The sequence below is a fragment of the Schistocerca gregaria genome, chromosome 2, assembly GCF_023897955.1.
Source record: "Schistocerca gregaria isolate iqSchGreg1 chromosome 2, iqSchGreg1.2, whole genome shotgun sequence".
NCBI lineage: Eukaryota > Metazoa > Arthropoda > Insecta > Orthoptera > Acrididae > Schistocerca > Schistocerca gregaria.
This window is the reverse complement of record NC_064921.1, coordinates 41,321,325-41,345,677: the sequence shown is the minus strand read 5'-3', so window position 1 is coordinate 41,345,677 and position 24,353 is coordinate 41,321,325. Positions and strand designations below refer to the sequence as shown.

Genomic DNA, 24,353 nt, shown 5'->3' with positions numbered 1-24,353 from the left:
TTTCTCCTTGAATTTTACATAAATTAAAAGTAACTCACATCATCTCTAAATTCTTTTAATCAGTTTCACATTCCATTAATTATTTGCATGATAAATCATAATAATGTGGAATGACATATTTTATATTCACATCACAAATTATTTTGTAAAATGCTTTCATGCTGACCATTTACAGGTGTTTCTTCTTCTACTTAAAAAAAAAAGAGACATGTTAGTGAGTCTATTCTTCTTGCCCACCACCTTTTACTCATTAGGAGTAATAGAAATCCTCCAGTGGAGGAGAAGAAGCTATTAAGGACAAACTTGTTTGGTTTCTTTTCATATTTTAGTTTGCTGTCTGTCAGATATTTTATATCACTAGGTATGAGAAAAAATTTTTTGATTGCAACTGAGCACCCCATTTTTCACTAAAGACAAGCTTAAAATAGTATAATGAATGTCATATTTTCTTCTGGTATTGTAGTTAAGCACAGCATTATTCCTTTTGAACTGAAATGAATTACCTACAACAAACTTCATGAGGGAATAAGTATACTGTGGAGCAGTAGTCAAAATGCATAATTTCTTAAACAGATGATTGTGGATGATCACCACATTTTATTCTTACAACATGTTTCTGAGCCATAAAGACTGTTTATATTAAAGAGTTTCAACATGTCACCACACATAAACAATTCAACTAGAATAACAAACACCTCCAATAGCCTCATATATAACATTTTCTCAAATATGTCAGCAACTGACATAGAGGTAACAAACATAGATTTAGGATTATCTGACCTCAATGCTCTCACTGTTGAAATCCCTTTAAGATCAAAGGAAGATAAAGGTGTAAATAATATTTACAAAAGAAACTTCTCTGTGGACACCTGTCATCAGTTCATAAGTATCTTAGAAAATAAAAATTGGTTAGATGTTACGAAACAAACAAGTACAGATGAGGCATATAGTGTATTTGCATCAATTTATATGATGAACTTTGAGATGTGTTTTCCAAAGAAACTGACCAGAATCAGGTCTACTGGACACATAAAGTCAAGTTACTGGCATTAAGAAATCATGAGAAAACATGAAAAAACTGAATTCAGAGTTGAGGAGGTGTGGAGATACTGATTTTATAAAATATGTAAAAAGGTATAGGAAAATATACCACAGAGTAATTGCAAATGCAAAGTTACTAAGTAATGATATGGAAATAAAACTAAAATAGCATGGGAAATTGTGAGAAAAGAAACTGGGTACCTATCAAAGACAAGGAAATTATTCTAAAAATGAGGAGAATAAAATGGTAAATAAATATGCCATGTCTAATTATATAAATAATTACTTTTTAAATGTACCCCACACATGAAGCAGGAATTTTGGGGAGCAGATTAAGATGGAAGCATCCAAAGCAGTCAGCAGTATGATGGCAGTTCCAACAAATGAAAAGGAAGTTTTCAAAGTGATTAAAAGTCTCACATTCTCACCATCTAAAAACTGATCCTGACCCACCTGATCCTACCTGTGGACAAAGGCTCCATCACTTCTGTTTTGAACCATAAGGATTACCTGGTGGAAGGACTCCACCAGCTGTCACATACTTCCACCAACAAACCTTGCCACAGTGACACCATTCCAGTAATCCAGCATTATCTCCAGTCACTACTCAAATCTTTAGGCCCATCCCAGAACCTCTCCCCAGAGTCCATCTTTCTGCTTACCCCTACCACTCCCCACACTCCTACCTTCTACATGCTTCCTGAAGTCCATAAACCCGATCATCCAGGACGCCCCATTGTGGCCGGTTACTGTCCCCTCACAGAGACAATCTCTATAATCTCATATAACCACACCTTCAACATATCACCCAGAACCTACACTCATATATAAAAGATATCAATCATTTCTTCCATTGACTCTCCACAGTTCCTGTTCCTTTACGACACAGTGCCCTGCCTATCACTATTGATGCCATCTCCCTGTTCACTAACATTCCTAATGCCCATGGCCTTACCACTACTGAACACCACCTTTCCCAATGCCTGATGGATTCAAAAACCAATAACCTCCTTCCTAGACACCATGACCAACTAATCCTCACTCACAATTACTTCTCCTTTGAAGGCATTACCTACAAATATATCCAGGGTATGGCTAAGGGCACACACATGGCATCATCCCATGCCAATCTATACATGGGCCAGGTAGATGAATCCTTCCTAAAAATCCAGAATCCTAAACCCCTCACCTGGTTCAGATTCATTGATGACATCTTTGCTACCTGAATTGAAGGTGAGGACTCCTTATTCACATTCCTCCAGAACCTCAACAACTTCTCCCCCATTTGCTTCACCTGGTCTTACTCAACCCAACAAGCCACCTTCATAGATGCTGACCTCCACCTCAACATCAGCACCTCCATCCAATCAAACCTCCTAATCATCAGCAGTACCTCCACTTGACAGCTGCCACCCGTTCCATACCAAGAAGGCACTTCTGTACAGCCTAACCATCCATGGCCGTAGCATCTGCAGTGATGAGCAGTTCCTCTTGAAATATACCAAGGGTCTTCTTACTGAAGGTTTCACTGACTAATTATCCTCACAATGTTGTACAAAACCAAACCTCCCGTTGTTTATCTTTCCAGTCTCCCACTACCTCCCAAAGTCCCACTGTCTGGCCACAAAGAAGCAGTCCCCTCGTAGCTCTGTACCACCCAAGACTGGAGCAACTGAATTACATTCTCTGCCAGGGTTTCGATTACCTCTTGTCATGCCCTGACATGAGAAATGTCCTGCCCACTATTCTTCCCATCCCTCTCACAGTGGTATTCCGCCGTCCACCAAACCTACGCAATACACCCGTCCATCCTTACACCTCATGGCTATACCCCTGTAATAGACCTAGATGCTAGACCTGGCCCATACATCCTCCCACCACCACCTACTCCAGTCCAGTCACTAACATCACCTATCCCATCGAAGGCAGGGCTACCTGAGAAACCAGTCATGTGGTCCACAAGATAAGCAGCAATCATTGTGCTGCAGTCTACATAGGCATGACAACCAACAAGCTGGCTGACTGCATGAATGACCAAGAAAAAAGTGCACCATCCGGTTGCTGAACATGCTACCAAATATGATATTCTTCATTTCAATGACTGCTTCACAGCCTGTGTCATACAGATCCTTCCCACCAACACCAGCTTTTCTGAATTGTGCAAGTGGGAACTTTCCCTGCAATACATCCTATGTTCCTGTAACCCTCCTGCCCTCAACCTTCATTAGCCACTGACTTCACCCATCCAGCTACTTCCCTGTTCCCATTCCAGCACTATGCAGCCGTCATTCCACCACCACAACCAGTCTTTTTATTACTCTCCTTTTCTGTTACTTCGCCCCTTTCCACCCTTCCCCTGCCCTAAGTCTAATCTGCAGCACTTTACTGTATGCTACCTCCACCATACTATCCCTCTCCCTCCCTGCCCCAGCCTGATCCTTACCCCCATCCTGTTGCCACTCCTATCATGCACTGGTGCTGCTGCTCACAGTGTGGTTTCAGTTGCTAGAGATTGCAGTTTTGTGTGTGTGTTTGTGTGTGCGTGCACGCATGTGCGTGCTTATGTCTGGCTTAACAGCCGAAAGCTATAAATGTGAGTCTTTTTGTTGTGTTAATCTGTTACTCAGCATCTCTACTCTATGGTGAGTAGGAACTTTCCTTCTCATAATATTGTTACATTCCATCCTGGATATTCCATTGTTTGATTCATTTAGATTCAGTCATGGATAAAGCAGGTGGTCCACTTTGGTTTATTGGTAGAATACTGGCGAAGTGCAATCAGTGTACATTAAAGATTGGTTACAAATTACTTATGTATCCCATTCTAGAATATTGTTCAAACGTGTGGGACGCATACAAGATAGGACTAACAGGGGATATTGCTCATACACAGAGAAAGGCTGTACTAATAGTCACAGATTTGTTTAATCCATGCGAGTATGTCACAGAGATAATGAAAGAACTGAACTGGCTGACCCTTGATGAAAGTCTTAAACTTTTCAGAGAAAGTCTATTAACATAATTTCAAGAACGGATTTAAATGATTACTGTAAGTATATATTACAACCTCCAATGTATCATTCACGTAAGGATTGTGGGCATAAGAGCAGAATAATTACTGCACTTGCAGAGGCAGTGAAACAATAATTTTTCCCACACTCCATATGTGTATGGAAGAGGAAGAATCCCTAATAACTGGTACAATGGGAGGTATCCTCCATCAGTGGTTTGCAGAGTTTAGGTGTAGATGTAGGTATCTCAGAGAGCAGATAGTTATCTGCTCAGTATCTGTTATGTCTACAATGTACGAAAAGACAGACTGCTACTTACTGTAAAAAAACACATTAAGTTGCAGACAGGCACAATTAAAAGGCACTGACATGTGTGTCTCTTTAATTAAGCCTGTCTGCAAGTTAATGTGTCTTCTTTATGATAAGTAGCTGTCTGTCTTTCCCCATATTGTTGATATTCCTACCAGAGCTTCCATTGTTCAGTATTTGTTATAGATATACTACCTTGATACTTCAAAAATTGCCACAATTTCACTATTATGTTCAGAGTAAACAATTTAGTGTTATTAAAATGATTACAGATGTGACACATTTTTGAAGTTGATTATGTGAAATTATATCTTATTGTTATTAAATGTGACGTACAACTAACAAAGTGGTTACTAAGTTGGGAAATATAACAATAAACTGTTTAGAAAAGATATTTTATTCATATACCAGTAATATTAAATTGATAATTAATGTGAAAATTCTGAAGCAGGAAAAAATCAGACAAATATAAGGTAATCTTCCTGGAAACTGAGAACGCGGAGAGTAAATTTTAAACATGCTTATACTCTGTGTCTATCACTCTCCTTACGAAAAATGCATCAACGGATTTTCACAAAAATGCAGTTTGAATAATGTAAAATTAAAGTTTACAAATTACAGTTTGAAGTAATAAAATAGATAATTATTTTGCAGCGTTATATTCAGTTGTGCATGTAGCTACAGGCAAAGCAAGAGCAATTAAGAGGGGCTTTTTAATGGAAGGAAAATCATCTGTGCACTTAACCAGTGATATTAGTGATTGATAAATTTATAGATATTTGTGCTCTCCTTTTCCAAAAATCATACCACTGTGTTCCTTCAGAGACGAAGTTATCAATATTAAAACATTTTTTAACTACTGTGGCTCCAGAAACACATAGCTTTGCTGAGCTGTAAATTATCAGATACACATGTCACGGAATACTATATTTCTTAACAGTGTTCCCAAGCGCCTTCAAAAGGCCCTGAAAAGGCCATAACTTTGCAAAACCCTTGTAAGGGCCCCTAAAAAGGCCATATTTAAAAGTTTAAGTCCTCAAAAATTATTTAAAAGCCTTTTTCTAAGTTTCATTACTTGTTCTCTTAGTATACTTGTGGAAAAATGGTTCGTGTATGAGACAACAGGCAGGAAGGAAAGCAAATATTTACTGCCATATTGTTTGACTACAGAAAGATAGCAGGTGGATACCATCTGGGGAAATGGGATACACAGATGGCTGTGGTGAAAGGGCCAATGCTAGCAACTTATGGATGGACACACATCCTACCATACAGCAGCCACAATATTTTGTACTCACATTTGTAACTAGGGTTCACACATACATGATATAGTGTGTGAGCAACAGATGCAGTATCACAATTTTTTATAGCAAAACATGTGAAATTAGATCAATGATCCCAAGCATCCATTACTGTTAGATCACTGAGCCTGGCAAATTGGCAAATGGCTACAATTAGAACAGAGGACAGATAACATGAAAATCAATGTAATATGCTGATACACAAAGAAGAAGTTGTCTTCTTTCCATAATCAAGGCATAGAAGACTTGCTTAATTCAGTGGCAAATTGCTGAAATGTGTGATGTTACATTCCTTCCGCCCATCCACAGTGGTTTTCTTTGTATATCGCTACTGCTGCTAGATTTGGACTAGTAAGGAGGTTACGTGTCTTCATTGATACTCACCAGATTTTCTGTGTTAAGACATAAATAAATGTTCTATATCATGGGTTGCCTTTCCATTCAGTTCTTTTTCGTCAGTACCCTGTGGATTAGTGCTTTTTTAGTTCTGTAATGCAGATTTTGTTAAGTGCTACTGCCCTTTAGTGAAAATTTAAAAATTCCATAATGGGCAAATGTGTTTCTAATCATCTTTGGGGACGACTGAGAGGAATGCTGTGTAGCTTTGTATGACTCAACCGTGGCATCACTTACATAGGAGATCGGAGATTCCATGAGGATAAGTGGCTATTCTTTAGTGGCAATAGTTGTCACACAGTATGCTAGAGGTACTGCAGATTATACAGCAACTACGGCCAAGAGAAGAAATACTTTAAAGCCCATGGTGTCTGCAATCTCCATCTATGCATATGATGTAAGGGCAGAATCTACAGCTGAAGAAGTTTGTGATAAATAGTTAACACCAAACAGCCTGTCAGTGGTCACTGATTATGGACTTAATCTGCCAGGAAGTTTCATATCAGCGCACACTCCACTGCAGAGTGAAAACCTCATTCTGGAAACATCCCCCAGGCTTTGGCTAAGCCATGTCTTCGCAATATCCTTTCTTTCAGGAGTGCTAGTTCTGCTAGGTTCGCAGGAGAGCTTCTGTAAGGTTTGGAAGGTAGGAGACGAGGTACTGGCAGAAGTAAAGCTGTGAGGACAGGGTGTGACTCATGCTTGGGTAGCTCAGTTGGTAGAGAACTTGCCCGCGAAAGGCAATGATCCCGAGTTCAAGTCTCGATCCGGCACACAGTTATAATCTGACAGGAAGTTTGACTTCAGATAGTTCCAGATTAGAAAAAGATACCCCAAAATATCACTTCAATTTGAGACTATAAACATCACAGGTATTTCTGCAGACAATGAGTGTATTGAGATATCCTGCCCGCAGCATCATGCATCGTTTGGTTGGTGCTACCTTGTTCACCCATAAGTGACAACATTCTTCGGATATATGACGAGAAACAAAACAAACAGAAAGTAAGTGAAATAATTCTCAATGTTTTCATTGAAAATACTGATCTGTATAGTTTCTGGAATGCATAAGGTTTTCTTATTCTGGTATTCATTCTTCATGCCAGACACCCTATTTTTTTTCTTTTTTTTTAAAAAAAAAGATATCTGTGTATTTAAAGGGGTCATTTGTATTTTTTCTGGAAGATGCATGTTTCTTTTCTGCGGTTTTCTGACAGAAAGATTAGATAGAAATACATTTTTCTTTCTTTGCCATTGTTCTCATTAATGCAAGAATGTAAACAAACTGGCAAACAATCAATTGCAAGCAAAATATTTCGAACTCACATTAACAGATACCATAAAAACTGTTTTAGTTTTGGTATATAAGCATTTTTTGTCTCAAAACCTACAAATCACCATGACTTTGAGTTTAGATGTAAGGTTCATTTGCTCTAAAACTTTTTAATGCTACAGCCACACCTGCATCTATCATCATGAAGCTCACGCAATCATATGAAACATGCAAATGTTACCAGCTACCATCACAAATATTGAGGCTGCATAGCAGCTATCACCCCAATGGCAATTACTTTTTGGCTTATCATGCTAAATATTCTGATGCATGGATGGATTAGCATTGCTCATATTGACTATTGTTCTTGGATTGACTATTTGTTCTGACTAAATGAAAAGGAATTATTGCACTACATTCATACATGTATGAAATAATTGTTGGCACAGTTCTTGAAAAATCTTGGAAATTGTATCACAGGCATATTGGATAATTGCAAGATAAAATTACAAAGCCGTTAATATGACCACTGCATTAGCGTGCTTTTTAGCAAGCAAAATATACAAAGCTTCAGCACACACTGCTTCACCATGAGAGGTGCAGGTGTGGACTACACCTTGTCCAATGGGCATGCGGTAAGGGTTCTGATGCCACACTAACCTGCTATGTCTAAAATTAGGGCTCAAAACAAGCAGTTTCCTGAGTACTTTTGACTAATCAGGTGCACCTCAACAGTAAAATTTGATACCGAGATATTGAGCCACAAAAACTGTGAAAACAGGCACAAATCATCTGACTCTGAAGCGGTGCACACAATATAACTGATTGGCAGCAACCAAGAGCCAAGAAGAACACAGTTTGTTCACATGATGCAAGAACTGGACTCCTAGAAGATGAAACTACTGGAAACTAAGACAAAAAAAATTATGTCGGGGGTGGGGGGGGGGGGGGCATAAATCTCATTGCCTTCATTTATGGACTGCACAAAATTTTATTTATTAATTCAGCAGCATTGCAATTGCACGGAGCATATTGTAATAAGTGGACCATGTGAACGTTGGCTTAAGTCCGGATTTGAGAAGTTGTGGTGTGTTACAAAAATTTGATGAAACCATCGAACTATATGATCTTTCAGAAAGAGCCATAATAGTAAATGTGTAACCAAATTTAACATTATTGCCATAAAACTGCATATACTTATGTTAGCCAATGAAAATTACATTTTTATTTTCTTTTTTATATAAGATACCTATGATATTAATGACAGCCAAAGAAACAGCTGTTGTGAACTTAAAATAGTTTTTTAACCAAAAAACTAAAAAAGAAACTAAAACACCCAATTCTGTAATTTCCAAACAAAAAGATAAAAATGTTAATGAATCAGTAGAATGAGTGGCTACTCTATCAAGACACATTTTTAGAAATTCAATGTTAGATGCTGAAATAATATGGGCAATAACATGTGTAAGTATTAGTTTTTCTTGTAAGGATGTCAGTAATGTTTTTGAGCAAACGCTTCCAGACAGCAACATTGCAAAAGTTTTCATGTGGACTAACTGAGTGTGCATACTTGCTCAGATTTGGAGTAGCTCCATATTTCATTAATATACGGCATGATAAAATTAATAATATGGGCAGTTTAACACTGTGCTTTGATGAAGCATTAAATAAGTCTTTACAGCCAAACAAATGGATTTAAACATCCATTACTGGGATGATGTAAACAATAAAGTAGAAACACAACATCTGCCTTCTGCTTTCTTAGGTCACAATACTGCCGGCGATGCTATGAAAGCATTTTATGATCTAAAAAATAAACTAGACTAACAAAAGTTAATTTAGATTTCAATGGAAGGCTCGGCTGTTAATTGGAAACAATTTGGTAGGATTCAAGGGAAATTAAATCAAGGGCTCAATAAACAGCTGCTTAATTTCAGTAGCTGTGGTCTGAATGTGATGAATAATGCTTTTAAGGAGGAAGCAGAGCACCAGGGTGAAATTTAGAAGAGGGTTTGTTCTTGACTGTTTTTTAAATTTTAATATAATAAAAAAGAATGTACAGATAAACTTACATCTGCAAACAAACTACCAAAATCTTATTTGGAAGATACATCTATGCATACAGAAATTCATAAAATTGGTTCAGGTTTTTCAGAAAATTTAATAGCAAAAAATTTACTTTTTAATAAAAAGTCTCTAAGAAAGATATCTTTAATTTAAGATCTGATGCTCACAATTTTTTTTATTTCATAAGTTAAAAACAAGCTAGAAAAATCTCTAATTAAGTAATTAATGGTCCAAAGCTTATCTTATTTAGATCCAAGGCAAATAGCATTAAATTGCACTGATTGTTATCCTAAAATAAAATTGGTGTTAAGAGACCTTACAAAGGCTAAAGTTATTAAGAGAATGTGAGTGAAGTGAGCAAGTATCATCTAACTATGTTCTCTTTAAAGCTGTTAAGCCTTCAGAGGAAAGACATGATCCTTTTTAAGTAAGTTCTTGACTCCAAATTCTTCATAGCTGTACAGTGGCAACAAAAAATTATTGATTTTCTCTCATGGTCAAGCAGATATAGAAAGAGGTTTCTCATTAAATAAATAAACATGAGTGGAGAATATGAAAAATGAAACATTTATGGCCCAGAGAGAGTAATAACTGATCACCTAAAATGTACTAGGGGAGTGGCTAATTTTGAAGTGGACAACGAACTTCATTTATCTGCTGTTAATGCCAGGCAAAAGTGTACAATGTATTTTGATGAATCGAAAAAAATTGAGAAAATCTTAAATGCAAGGTTCTAAAAGAAAAGCACTGTTAGATGAAACAGAAGGACTGGAAACCAAAAAGAGGGGATTAGGAGATGCTATTAGTGAAGTACAGAAATGTACTGATGATTTGGCTGAAAAAACTGAAAATATGGGAGATATGAAATATACATACATCAAAAAAAGTTTTCCACCACCTCAGTTCTGAGAGTTCCAGAACCTGTACAGAAAACAACATAAACATCATTTCTGCAATATTTATTGCTCATGAAAACTACACATTGCTTGTTGTACCACAATACAGTGAGCCTTCAGAGGTGGTGGTCATGATTGCTGTACACACTGGTATCTCTAAAATCCAGTAGCACATCCTCTTGCATTGATGCATGCCTGTATTGGTTATGGCAGTCTAGTTAAAAGCTGATTAACTCTCTTCAGTAAACTGATTCCTTAGGATGGATAGGATGTGTGACTACTGTGTACGAACACAGGAGGAGCTGGCCACTCTTCGCGAACAGCTGAGCGTGATGATGGCCGTGGTCAGCCATCTTCAGGCTGCTGCCTCAGAGTGTAGCGGCAGTGGGGAGTCTGATGCGTCGCAAGGTACACCCCAGGTGTTACATGCTTCACCCACTGTCCCTGCTGCCGAGATATCTTCACGGGTACCGGGCGCGGTTGGGCCACCCTCTCCCCAAGGGGAGTGGCGGGTTCAGCGGCGTTCGCAGTGCACGAGGCGGAGGGTAAATGTGGAGGCTGGCCATGTGGCATCGCCCGCTCTGCCTGTGAGTGGACATGTGGCTGCTCCTTCAGCAAGGTCCGAGCAGGCACACGGAGAGAGGGGTTTATTAGTTATTGGGAGCTCCAATGTTAGGCGGGTGATTTCCCTTAGGGAAATAGCGGAAAAGTCGGGGAAGAAGGCCATTGTTCACTCTGTCTGCTTGCTGGGGGGTCTCATCCGAGATGTGGAGGAGGCCCTACCGGCGGCGATAGAGAGCACTGGGTGCACCCGACTGCAAATTGTTGCACATGTCATCACCAATGACTCCTGCCGTCTGGGTTCAGAGGTCATCCTCAGTTCATACAGGCGGTTGGTGGAATTGGTGAAGGCGGAAAGCTTCGCTCACGGGGTGGAATCAGAGCTAACTATTTGTAGTGTCGTTCCGAGAACCGATCGCGGTCCTCTGGTTTGGAGCCGAGTGAAAGGCTTAAACCAGAGGCTCAGACGATTCTGCGGAGATCTGGGGTGCAAATTTCTCAACCTCCGCTATCGGGTGGAGAAATGTAGGGTTCCCCTGAATACGTCAGGCATGCACTACACGCCAGAAGCGGCTACAAGGGTAGCAGAGTACGTGTGGAGTGCACATGAGGGTTTTTTAGGTTAGAGAATTCCCTCCCGAGGCCCGACAAGATACCTCTTGAGACGCGGCAAGGTAGGAGTAGGCAAAATGCAACAGGGAATAACAATATTAATGTGCTAATAGTAAACTGCAGGAGCATATATAGAAAGGTCTCATTAATACACAGTCACAACGCCCATATAGTACTAGGGACAGAAAGTTGGCTGAAACCAGACGTAAACAGTAATGAAATTCTGAACTCAAATTGGAATGTATACTGCAGAGACAGGCTGGACAGTGAAGGGGGAGGTGCGTTTATAGTGATAAGAAGTGCAATAGTATCAAAGGAAATTGACGGAGATCCGAAATGTGAAATAATTTGTGTGAAGGTCACGGTTAAAGCAGGCTCAGACATGGTAATTGGATGTCTCTATAGCCCCTGGGCTCAGCAGCTATTGTGGCTGAGCACCTGAAGGATAATTTGGAAAATATTTTGAGTAGATTTCCTCACCATGATATAGTTCTGGGTGGAGATTTTAATTTGCCGGATATAGACTGGGAGACTCAAACGTTCATAATGGGTGGCAGGGACAAAGAATCCAGTGAAATTTTTTTAAGTGCTTTATCTGAAAACTTCCTTGAGCAGTTAAACAGAGAACCAACTCGTGGCAACAACATATTAGACCTTCTGGTGACAAACAGACCCGAATTATTTGAAACAGTTAATGCAGAACAGGGAATCAGCAATCATAAAGCGGTTACGGCATCGATGATTTCAGCCATAAATAGAAATATTAAAAAAAAAGTAGGAAGATTTTTCTGTTTAGCAAAAGTGGCAAAAAGCAGATTACAGAGTACCTGATGGCTCAACACAAAAGTTTTGTCTCAAGTACAGATAGTGTTGAGGATCAGTGGACAAAGTTCAAAACCATTGTACAATATGCATTAGATGAGTATGTGCCAAGCAAGATCATAAGAGATGCAAGAGAGCCACCGTGGTACAATAACAGAGTTAGAAAACTGCTGCGGAAGCAAAGGGAACTTCACAGCAAACATAAACATAGCCAAAGCCTTGCAGACAAACAAAAATTAAGCGAAGCAAAATTTAGTGTGAGGAGGTCTAAGCGAGAGGCGTTCAATGAATTCAAAAGTAAAGTTCTATGTACTGAATTGGCCGAAAATCCTAAGAAATTTTGGTCTTATGTCAAAGTGGTAGGTGGATCCAAACAAAATGTCCAGACACTCTGTGACCAAAATGGTACTGAAACAGAGGATGATAGACTAAAGGCCGAAATACTAAATGTCTTTTTCCAAAGCTGTTTCACAGAGGAAGACTGCACTGTAGTTCCTTCTCTAGATTGTGCACAGATGACAATTGGTAGATATTGAAATAGACGACAGAGGGATAGAGAAACAATTAAAATCGCTCAAAAGAGGAAAGGCCGCTGGACCTGATGGGATGCCAATTCGATTTTACACAGAGTACGCGAAGGAACTTGCCCCCCCCTTCTTGCAGCGGTGTACCGTAGGTCTCTAGAAGAGTGTAGTGTTCCAAAGGATTGGAGAAGGGCACAGGTCATCCCCGTTTTCAAGAAGGGACATTGAACAGATGTGCAGAACTATAGACCTATATCTCTAACGTTGATCAGTTGTAGAATTTTGGATCACGTATTATGTTCGAGTATAATGACTTTTCTGGAGACTAGAAATCTACTCTGTAGGAATCAGCATGGGTTTCAAAAAAGACAGTCGTGTAAAACCCAGCTCGTGCTATTCGTCCACAAGACTCAGAGGGCCATAGATACGAGTTCATAGGTAGATGCCATGTTTCTTGATTTCCACAAGGAATTCAGTACAGTTCCCCACAGTCGTTTAATGAACAAAGTAAGAGCATATGGACTATCAGACCAATTGTGTGATTGGATTGAGGAGTTCCTAGATAACAGAATGCAGCATGTCATTCTCAATGGAGAGAAGTCTTCCAAAGTAAGAGTGATTTCAGGAGTGCCGCAGGGGAGTGTCATAGGACCGTTGCTATTCACAATATACATAAATGACCTGGTGGATGACATCGGAAGTTCACTGAGGCTTTTTGCAGATGATGCCGTGGTGTATCGAGAGGTTGTAACAATGGAAACTTGTACTGAAATGCAGGAGGATCTGCAGCGAATTGACGCATGGTGCAGGGAATGGCAACTGAATCTCACTGTAGACAAGTATAATGTGCTGTGAATACACAGAAAGATAGATCCCTTATCATTTAGCTACAAAATAGCAGGTCAGCAACTGGATGCAGTTAATTCCATAAATTATCTGGGAGTACACATTAGAGGTGACTTAAAATGGAATGATCATATAAAGTTGATCATCAGTAAAGCAGATGCCAGACTGACATTCATTGGAAGAATCCTTAGGAAATGCAATCCGAAAACAAAGGAAATAGGTTACAGTACGCTTGTTCCCCACTGCTTGAATACTGCTCAGCAGTGTGGGATCCGTACCAGATAGGGTTGACAGAAGAGATACAGAAGATCCAACGGAGAGTAGCGCGCTTCGTTACAGGATCATTTGGTAATCGCGAAAGCATTACGGAGATGATAGATAAACTCCAGTGGAAGACTCTGCAGGAGAGACACTCAGTAGCATGGTATGGGCTTTTGTTGAAGTTTTGAGAACATTTCTTCACCGAGGAGTCAAGCAGTATATTGCTTCCTCCTACATATATCTCACGAAGATACCATGAGGATAAAATCAGAGAGATTAGAGCCCACACAGAAGCATACTGACAATCCTTCTTTCCACAAACAGTACGAGACTGGAATAGAAGGGAAAACCGATAGAGGTACTCAGGGTACCCTCCGCCCCACTGCGTCAGGTGGCTTGCGGAGTATGGATGTAGATGTAGATGTAGATGTAGATGTAGATGGCATACTATCCACAAGTTCATCAAGGCACTGTCGGTCCAGACTGTCTCACTCCTCAACGATGATTCGTCATAGATCCCTCAGAGTGGCTGGTGGGTCACATCATCCATAAGTAGCCCTTTTCAATCTACCCCAGGCATGTTTGATAGGGTTCATGTTTGTAGAACATGCTGGCCATTCTAGTCGAGCAATGTTATCCTGAAGGAAGTCATTCACATGATGTGCACAATGGGGGCACGAATTGTCATCCATGAAGATGAATGCCTTGTCAATATGCTGCGGATACGGTTGCACTATCAGTCAGAGGATGGTATTCACGTATCGTACAGCTGCTGCAGCGCCTTCCATGACCACCAGCAGCATATGTCGGCCCCACATAATGCCACCCCAAAACAGCAGGGAACCTCCACCTTGCTGCACTCTCAGGAAAGTGTGTCTAAGGTGTTCAGCCTGACCAGGTTGCCTCCAAACATGTCTCCAGTGACTGTCTGGTTGAAGACATATGCAACGCTCATCAGTGAAGAGAACTTGATGCTCATCCTGTGCGGTCCATTCAGCATGTAGTTGGGCTCATCTGTACCACGCTGCATGGTGTCATGGTTGCAAAGATAGACCTTGCCATTAACATCAGGAGTGAAGTTGCGCATCATGCAGCCTATTGTGCACAGTTTGAGTCTTAACACGATGTCCTGTGGCTGCACGAAAAGCATTATTCAACATGGTGGCATTTCTGTCAGGGTTTCTCCGAGTCATAATCCATAGGTAGTGGTCATCCACAGCAGTAGTGTCCCTCGTGCAGCCTAAGCAAGGCATGTCATCGACAGTTCCTGTCTCTCTGTATCTCCTCCATGTCTGAACAAAATTGCTTTGGTTCACTCTGAGATTCCTGGACACTTCCCTTGTTAAGAGCCCTTTCTGGCACAAAGTAACAATGCAGACATGATCATACAGCAGTATTGACCATCTAGCCATGAACTACAGACAGCATGAGCCTTTACCTCCTTTCTGGTGGAATGACTGAAACTGATCGGCTGTCGGACCCCCTCTGCCTAACATGCACTGCTCATGCATGGTTGTTTAGATCTTTGGGCAGGTTTAGTGATATCTCTCAACAGTCAAAGGGACTGATACAATATCCAGTCAAAGTCTATCTCCAGGACTTCTGGGAACTGGGGTGATGCAAGACTTTTTTTGATGTGTGTATTTTTTCAATCAAACAGTTTCAGAAGATAAGCCAAAAAAAAAAAAAAAAAAAAAAAAAAGAAGTGACACGAATAAACACTAAAATTAAATCCACACTGAAAGATATGAAAGTACATTAGAATACATATTTATGATTAATGTGTATATAGATAAAGAAATACTGTGTATATAAAATTAAATGTAGTTATAAAATATGTATTTTAAAGTGGCTCATAATGCCTTTCAGTTGGTTTTGCTAAATAAAAAAAGATATTAAGTCAAACATGAGAATATTTTATTTTGTCTTAAATTTTCAGTTTATTTTCTAAGTTTTCTCCTTGGAATGCATGTATTCAAAGGTCCTGAAAAGGCCCTAATTTTCAGATCAGGGAAAGAGTGGGAACTGTGTAGAAATATTGGTACCCATTAAATTCACATCCAGATGTCAAGTAAATGTAGAAAATTGCACAGTGAACCTAATCAGTATTGTGATTTGAGAAAACTCATAAAACACAACTAACAATATTGGTAGACACCTCTATTGTCTTACTGTGTTCACCACACACATTGCAGTCGGTCTTTGGCCTCACCAATCAGCCTCCTCCAGCACCTCGGTCCATGTATTCTTCTTCAGACAGCCCCAGCATACTCATATCCTCTCTGACTTGATCAATCCATCAGAGTCGTGGCCTTCCCTGTGGTCTTTTGCCTCTAATATCTTCCTCCACTACCTGCCTGATGATCTTGCCTTCCCAACACATTAAGTGTCCATTCCACTTCAGTCTTCTTCCTTTGATCACTGCCACGGTGTCCATTGTCTTGTAAAGCTCCTGCAATTCATGGTTTTTCTTCTCTTCCATTCATCTCCGTCCTTCACTGGCCCAAAAATCTGTTTGAGGATGGCACTCTCAAATGTCAAGAGGTGTCTTTCCATCTTTTGGGTGATGGCCCAGGTCTCTGCTCCATATAAGACTACAGGTTGTATTATTGTCTTGTATATCTTGGTCTTTGAGGATCTTGATAGATGTTGGGACTTTAACAGCTTTCCCAGAGCGAACCTTGACCTGTTTCCTGCTTGCATTCATGTGGTAATTTTCTGGTCTATCTTGTTCCTTTCATTGAGTATAGCCCCAAGATACTTAAAGTCTTTTACCCTTGCAAAGACTTTGTCCTGCACCTTCAGGTGTCTGTCATCGTTTATTCTGCTAACTACGAGATATTTTGTCTTATCCGTATTCAACTTCAGGCCTGCTCTCATTGCCTCTTCCATTAAAGTTCTTGTCATCTGAACCAAGTCTTGCTCTTTCTCTGCTATTAAAACTACATCATACGCATAGGCCAGGGTGTTGATCCTTCTTCCCAGCTGTATTCCTGTCTCTAGGATTGCTACCTTTCTCAGGGCTCTCTCCAGTACCATGTTAAACAGGAGAGGGGAGAGGCAGTCTCCTTATCACACTCAAGTCCTCACCTTGGACTTGATTCACATGTTTCCATTTACTTTCACCATGCATTTGTCTCCTGGATGCACATCTGTGTCAGTTTTATGAGTTTTCTGGGAACTTGAGCCCTTTCAAGTTCTTGCCATATTGCTTGTCTGTCCACACTGTCATATGCTTTTTGGAAGTCCACAAAAAGGCAGTGAACTCCCAGCTCTTTGCTAGCAGTTGCCACATTGTATGTAAATGGTCTACAGTTGACTTTTCCTTTCTGAAAACTGCTTGTTGGAATCCCAGTACTTTTTTGACATGTGGTGTTAGTTGCTTCAGTTACAACATGATCGAGATCTTATAAGCTGTACATAGTAGTGTGATTCCTCTATAATTGCTACATCTCATTGGGTCTCCTTTCTTTACTATAGGGCAGATGACAGACTCCTTTCGTTCTTCTAGGATCCTTTCCTTCTTCCAAATTAAGCAGATTAAGTGTTATAGCCTCACTTGTAGAGTGTCTCTTCCCTCCTTCAGCATCTATGAAGGTATGCCATCTATTCCTGCCACCTTCCCCCTCTTCAGTAGTTTTATGGTCGCACTTACCTCTTCCATGCTTGGTAGTTCATACCCAGCAAATGGTACAGTATCTCTGTTTTCTCTATAGGATTCTTCTTCTTCATTTTGTGTTGTAGCACTCATGGTGTTTACATCCACATTCAGGAGGTTTTCGAAGTAGTTTTTCCATTCCTCCACAGATTTCATTTCATCTTTGATTATCTGTCCTTCTTGACCTCTGATCAAGTCAATCCTTGGATTGTATACTTTCTTGAAGAACCTGACTGTCCTGTAAAAGTCTCTTGTATTTCCTCTGTCTGGTCTTATTCTGCCAGTTTTATTTTACTATTTATGAACTCTCACTTTTCTGTTTGAAGGACTTGTCTTGCTTCTCTAGCTGCTTCCATGTATCCCAACTACGTTCTTTCATCCTGTTCATTTGCCATCCATAACAGTCTTGCTGCTTTACTCTTGGTGACTGCATCTCTACACCTATCATTAAACCATCCTCTGCTCTTCCTCCTTTCCTACATTGGTTTCAGCACCACACTTACAGCATCTTTTAAACCTATCTTGATTTTCAACCAAAACTTTTCAACATCATCTTCATCTTCTTCTTCAATGGAAGCAATCCTGTTTCCAATTTAAAGTACATGTCTTTCCTTGATATGATCCTCTTTCAGTAGATCTGCATTTATTTTCTGGTCTGCTGCTCTTCTCCTGCTGTTACCACTTTCTATTCTCTCCTGTTTGGTTGTCACCAGAAGGTAATGGTCTGATCCTATTTCTACACCTCTTTGAGATTTTACATTCTGGACTGTCTAGCATCCACAAGTCTGTGGTTTATTTGGTTCTGAGTCTCTTGGTTAGGTGACTTCCATGTTATGTTATGATTGTCTTTGTGAGGAAAGTAGGTACTCATAATTATTAAGTTTTTTGAAGCTGCCAGATTGCCTAATCTCATTCCATTGTTGGCAGAGGAATCATGCAAACTGTGAAGGCCAGCATAAGGTCTCAAAATATCTTCTCTTTCTTCTTTAGCATTGGCATCACCAAGGAAAATCTTCACTTTGTATGATGGTGCATCTTGATACACTGATTCTACATTTTTGTAGAAACTGTCTTTTTCCCTGTCATCTTTATCTTCTGCATGTGCGTGGAATGAAACCAGAGTTATGTTGTAGAATTTTCTTTTTATTTTTATCCACCACATTCTTTTATTAACAGCCTTGAAGTCCATGTAATTTCTCCTTACTCTCTTGGCTACTGCAAAACCCACTCAAAACTGATGTTTACCTTCTTTATTTCCACTGTAGAAGTAGCTATACCACTTTTCTTTATGCATTCCTTCTGTGTGCCATCTCATTTCTTGCCGAGCCACTATGTCTAGCCTGTACCTATTCAGTTCTTCATCGAGGACCTTCACTTTTCCAGATGAAAATAGTGTTTTTACATTTCAGGTTCCACACTTCACTCTATGTTTGTTCTGTAACCCCCTGGCATTAACCTTTGACTTGCTAGGGTCGTTTCCATTGTTCAGTGCGAAATCTGAAACTATTTCTTGGTGTTTCGTAACAATCATCTTTTTTTATGGGGTGGGGCTGTTGGCCCCACACCCAACTGCCAACCTGGAGGACCAGGCTGTCCCATTTAACCTGTATCATCACCTTTGACCTGTCTGGTTTGGGAGACCCTACTAGTAGCAAATTCACCCCCCCCAGCCTAGCTCTCAGGATCATTTGACCATGCAAGCCCCTTACGCAGGCTATGCTTTTGTCAAGCACTATGAAATTACATAAGGTACTCTCGGATGTCTTCTCATGCTGAAGATGACAATGCTGCTGTGAAACCTGTTGTTAAAGCATGGCAGAGTGTATTGTATGCGGTGCCGCGAGTGGTGTTCTGTGACACTGACGAAGTGCTGCATTTAGCAGTTGTCGATTACATTAAGAAGCGTGATTCTGCTACAGTTGTGATACTCCTCATAGCCAATCAGACAACAATACTTCACAGCAGTGTGCTCACTATTTGTAACGAGAATGATTCACAAACAATTGAAGTCCATGCTCCATAACTGTGAGTCAAGTATTACACTTTCTAAAGAGAAAATGGTAAACACTATAGTATTGTTTCACTACGATTGGCAATGTAATGTTACAATCGGCTAAACTAGAGGTTTATGTGGAATTGTGGGACATCACTTCTAGAAGTGTGTAAGTATTCTGCAAAGAATAAGAACTCCAGAGTCCACAGTGAGGGGGAGCACCAATGGTAACAATGAGTTGATAAAAAATGAAAAATTTATCTCAGTGCAGTAGTTTACTGTGCAAATAATAGTATATAACTAAATCAGAAATAATCTAATGATATACAACAAAAGTGCACAAAGAAAAAGTTTCATCTCACTAGACAAAACTTTTTCTTGCATAAAAATGCTGTGACCAACTCTAAGCACGAAGCATCACTTCATAATTACCAGAACTTCCACTATAGAACCTATAGCACACGGGTCCATTCCTGGGAATGAAATCTTGGTAAGTTCTGGAGCAGCTCGGATGTTTATGGGGCAACCTCTGACAACTTCACCTTCATTGTATACTATCAGCTGCAAATACAAAACAAGATCGTAGGTTACAGTAACAGCAGTGGTTTGCAAAACATTTTCAATTATGTATTCAAATATCATTACAAAGTTGGCAATAAGGTTCACCATCATCATTTTAAGCATCTCACATTTGACATTTACCTTATGCATTCCTACTTCAGTAGGTACAAATGTGCCTTTCCCACCATTTGGATTCAGTGTCAGTCTGCATTCCACTTTCCCGGAAGGGCCCAACACTTCTGCTGTCACTTCCTTTGGGTTCACATCATTTGACAGGAAGTCAAGTTTGAAATGCAACTGAAATACAATTAGCAAAAATCTGGTATTTCAGATTTATTTGTTTCTACTAGATAAAACTTAAAAATATCAACAATCCAGGAAAAGATGGATTCCTACTTACCCTAAAGAGGACACACATCAGGTCGTAGACAGCCACGATTAAAAGACATTCACATATAGCTTTCAACCACAGCCTTCATCAGCAAACACACAACATTAACATTCATATTCACACATTGACACACACACAATGCACACCTCACGCACACGTGACTTACAACTCCAGCATCTCGGGCCGAAAACTATATGTGAGTGTCTTTAAATTGTGCCTGCCTTCAACTTGGTGTGTTCTTTGTAATTTCAGGCATATTTTATGTTACTACTACTTTTAGTTTATCTTTTCTTCATATTTAATTTTTTTGCACTCTTTTATGTAGAGGAGCTATTGCTCTACCATTTCTTATTTCATTTTAGTAAAACAATAGTTATGTAATCAAAAAATGTGAGAATTTCACCATTGATTACACTTTCTAGCATTTACTTCTTCCACCAGAAATAGTGAAATTATTCAGACAATTAAAGAAGTTGCAAATTTAATTATGAAGGCTGACTTCTACTCAGTAGTAGGAAACAGAAGAGAAGAGGAAATAGTAGAACATGGAAAGAGAAAGAATGTTGTTCAGTAGAATTCTGCACAGAAAAAAAATTAATCATTACTATCTCTTGGTATACAAATTATATACACATCGTTTAAGAATTCCATATACACGAAAGAGACCTGGGGCCACTGGAAGGTTTCAGATAGATTACAATATAATGGTATAACAGATCTTTCAACATTAGATTTTGAACCATGAGACACATCCAGGGGCAGATGTGGATTCTGACCATAATTTATTGATTATAAACTGCAGATTAAAGCTGAAGATAGGAATATGGTAGGAAATTAAGGAGGAAGTGACAGATAGACATTAATGAAAAGCTTTGAAGTTTAAAATGCCAATGCCAATTAGATACACTGCGTAATCAGTTATCAGCATTGACAGTTGATAAATGGACTCATGCCAGGCAAAAACGAGAAGATAGGCATTCATCGTACCAGCAGAATTGAGAAAATGGATAAATGGCACAAGGGAAGCAACATGACCCCGTGTCCTGGTACCATAGGCATTATGGTGATCAGGGCATAAGATGCACAGCTCTTTCTGAATTCCCAAACGGCCTCAGCAGCCTGCAATGGAGTGCAACAGGCCACAACTTTCCTCAAGAGTGCCAGATTATAAATGAAGGTACATCACAGGTACTGAAGGTAAGTCCAGCATGTAATCAAAGTTAATTAAGACACAGTATTCAAGGTTGTACAAGTTATTAATGACAGGCTGAGTAGATATGCTCCAAGCAAGTCTTGCTTGCTCGCCTTATTGCACCAGCTGTATGTAAGAGACAGAGAAGCAAAGCATTGCTATATGATTGACTCAAATTCTGATGTAAGTACTTATATGCCACTATGCAAGCAGAGCAAGAACATAATGACAGGTCATCTTAATGTGATCATGAAGTGATAGCTGACCTGGGTTTCTGTAAAAAGTTACGAGTGGAAGTTCATGCTGGCGAATGTGGTTGAGCTGGTATCGGGAGCAGATCTTATTCATCAGCAAAGGCTGGAGATTTAAATCCATTAGGATAGAGATTAAGATGAACAGTGAGGTGATCACAAGTAGCATAGACAGAGGTGCTTACCTGTACTACTATCTCACCCCATAGCTCAATTATACCTGAAACCAGACAGGGAGATAGCAGCCAATTTGGTAAGGTGCTGCATACCAGGGTGCACCATATTGAGACAACATGTCTCTCTCAACAACCATGTAATTCCATGGATTTTGTTAAATGCCTTGATAGCTTCAGGTTGGATGAGTCAGATATTATGGTGAGTTTTGACGTCGTTTCATTGTTTATGAGGATACCCCTACGAGAGTCACTAGAATTGATTAGTCAGAAGTTTGACGAGAAGACCACTAAACTTTTTAGGCATGTCTTGACTTCCACGTATTTTCTTTTTAATGGAGAATACTATGAACAAACGGAGGGAGTCGCCATGGGTAGCCCACTCTCACCGGTGGTAGCGAATTTATACATGGAGAACTTCGAGGAGGAAGCCCTGTCGTCATCCGAATGGAAACCTACTTGCTTTTTCCGTTACATGGACAACATGTTCTTCGTCGTCTGGCCACATGGTATGGATAAACTCCTTGACTTCCTTACACATCTAAACTCCATACACCCCAACATCAAATTCACTATGGAGACTGAAACGGAGGGTAAATTACCTTTCCTTGACGTCTTGGTCAAGAGAAGGGCTGATGGCACCCTAGGTCATGGGGTGTATCGGAAGACAATGCACACTGATCTGTATTTGCACGCAGACAGCTGCCACCACCCTTCACAGAGGAATGGGGTACTTAAAACTCTAGTACATAGGGACATAGGGCGTGCACTATCTCTGACGCAGAGAGTCTACCCCAGGAGTTGGAACATCTGAGAACTGTATATCGAAAAAATGGGTACTCAGAGTGGCAGATTCAATGTACTCTCTGCCCAACTACTACAGCACAACCTGTGGAGATGGATGAAATCATGAGCGAGGAGGTACGCACAGCGTTTATTCCATATACAGGCGCACTCTCGGGGAAAATCGCCCGCATTTTGATGAAACACCGGGTCGAAACGGTGTTTTGTCCTCCGAATAAAACTCGTGCACTGGTGGGGAGTGCCAAAGATGACCTCGGTTTGAGGAAGGTCGGCGTGTACCAGATTCTGTATCAATGTGGCAAGTCGTATATTGGTCAGACGATGCTTACAGTCGAGGATCGATGCCGTGAACACCAGAGGCACACTCGACTGATGTATCCCACCAAGTCGGCGGTCACTGAACATTGTTTGTCGGAAAATCATGCTATGGAGTATGAACACACAAGGATTCTGGTACAGATGTCGAAATACTGGGACAGCATTGTTAGAGAGGCCACTGAAATTTGCACCAATGACGACCTCGTAAACTGTGACTGTGGCTATAATCTTAGCAAGCCTTGGGATCCAGCCATTGGGTTAATCAAGAGTAAATCGAGCAAATGTATAGTTGTGACGACCACGGCGGACAGAGCCATCACTCCGACATCATCTCAGATGCCGTCGCAATCTGTTCCACCGGGCGACCATGATGCGGGGCGCGGACAGCGGAGGGAGCGCACTGTGGGAGGAGGGTATTTAGATCGGTTGCCACCACGACTGATCCCAGTTCCCCTGAGCAGCCATAGTGTACAGATCTCCGTACTGGCACGTTCACAGGAGCTCAGTCCGTCAGTTCACCTGATGATGGCGACATGTATGATCACCGAAATATTGTGCCCGTTGGACACGGTAGACCGGCAGTACACCTGTGGATATTTTGATTATCAAATATGCCAGGAGAAACTCAAGAATCATATTATTTTGTGTATTGTGCTTAGACCCACACCCAGACCATTCATGTCTGAAATGCTATGAAGAGCATTTTTTGACAGTATCCATAACCTCACACAACCCAGCACAAAAACTAATGATGGAGAGGCTTGTGTGGGCCAGTATAAAGAAAGAATGTAACCAGTATGCAGAACATGTGTACCCTGTCAGCAGTGTGAAGCAGGCAGGCACATACAGGAGGCAATTGGAGAATTATCAGAGATAACAGGGTGTTTCTCCCAGGTTCATGTAAATGTAGTGGGTCTGCTACAGCCATCAGAAGGTTCTCTTTACATATTTATAGCAGTAGACAGATACACTAAATAGTCATAGGTGATTCCTAGCAGTGACATCTCAGTAGAGATAACAGCAAGGAGCTTTTCAAAACCCAGGATTTTCCATTTTGGCTGTCTAACTCATGTCACAACAGATCCAGGATGA

At 40.3% G+C, this 24,353-nt stretch overlaps 1 protein-coding gene across 1 annotated transcript in view; it reads right to left on the bottom strand.

The window, feature by feature from the left end:
• Positions 1 to 24,353, bottom strand: part of LOC126336284 (filamin-A) — a 1,048,954-nt gene that overhangs the window by 576,866 nt on the left and 447,735 nt on the right. The window contains 2 exon segments of the mRNA XM_049999806.1: positions 20,004 to 20,132; positions 20,274 to 20,429. Coding sequence (XP_049855763.1) covers positions 20,004 to 20,132; positions 20,274 to 20,429 — 285 coding nt within the window.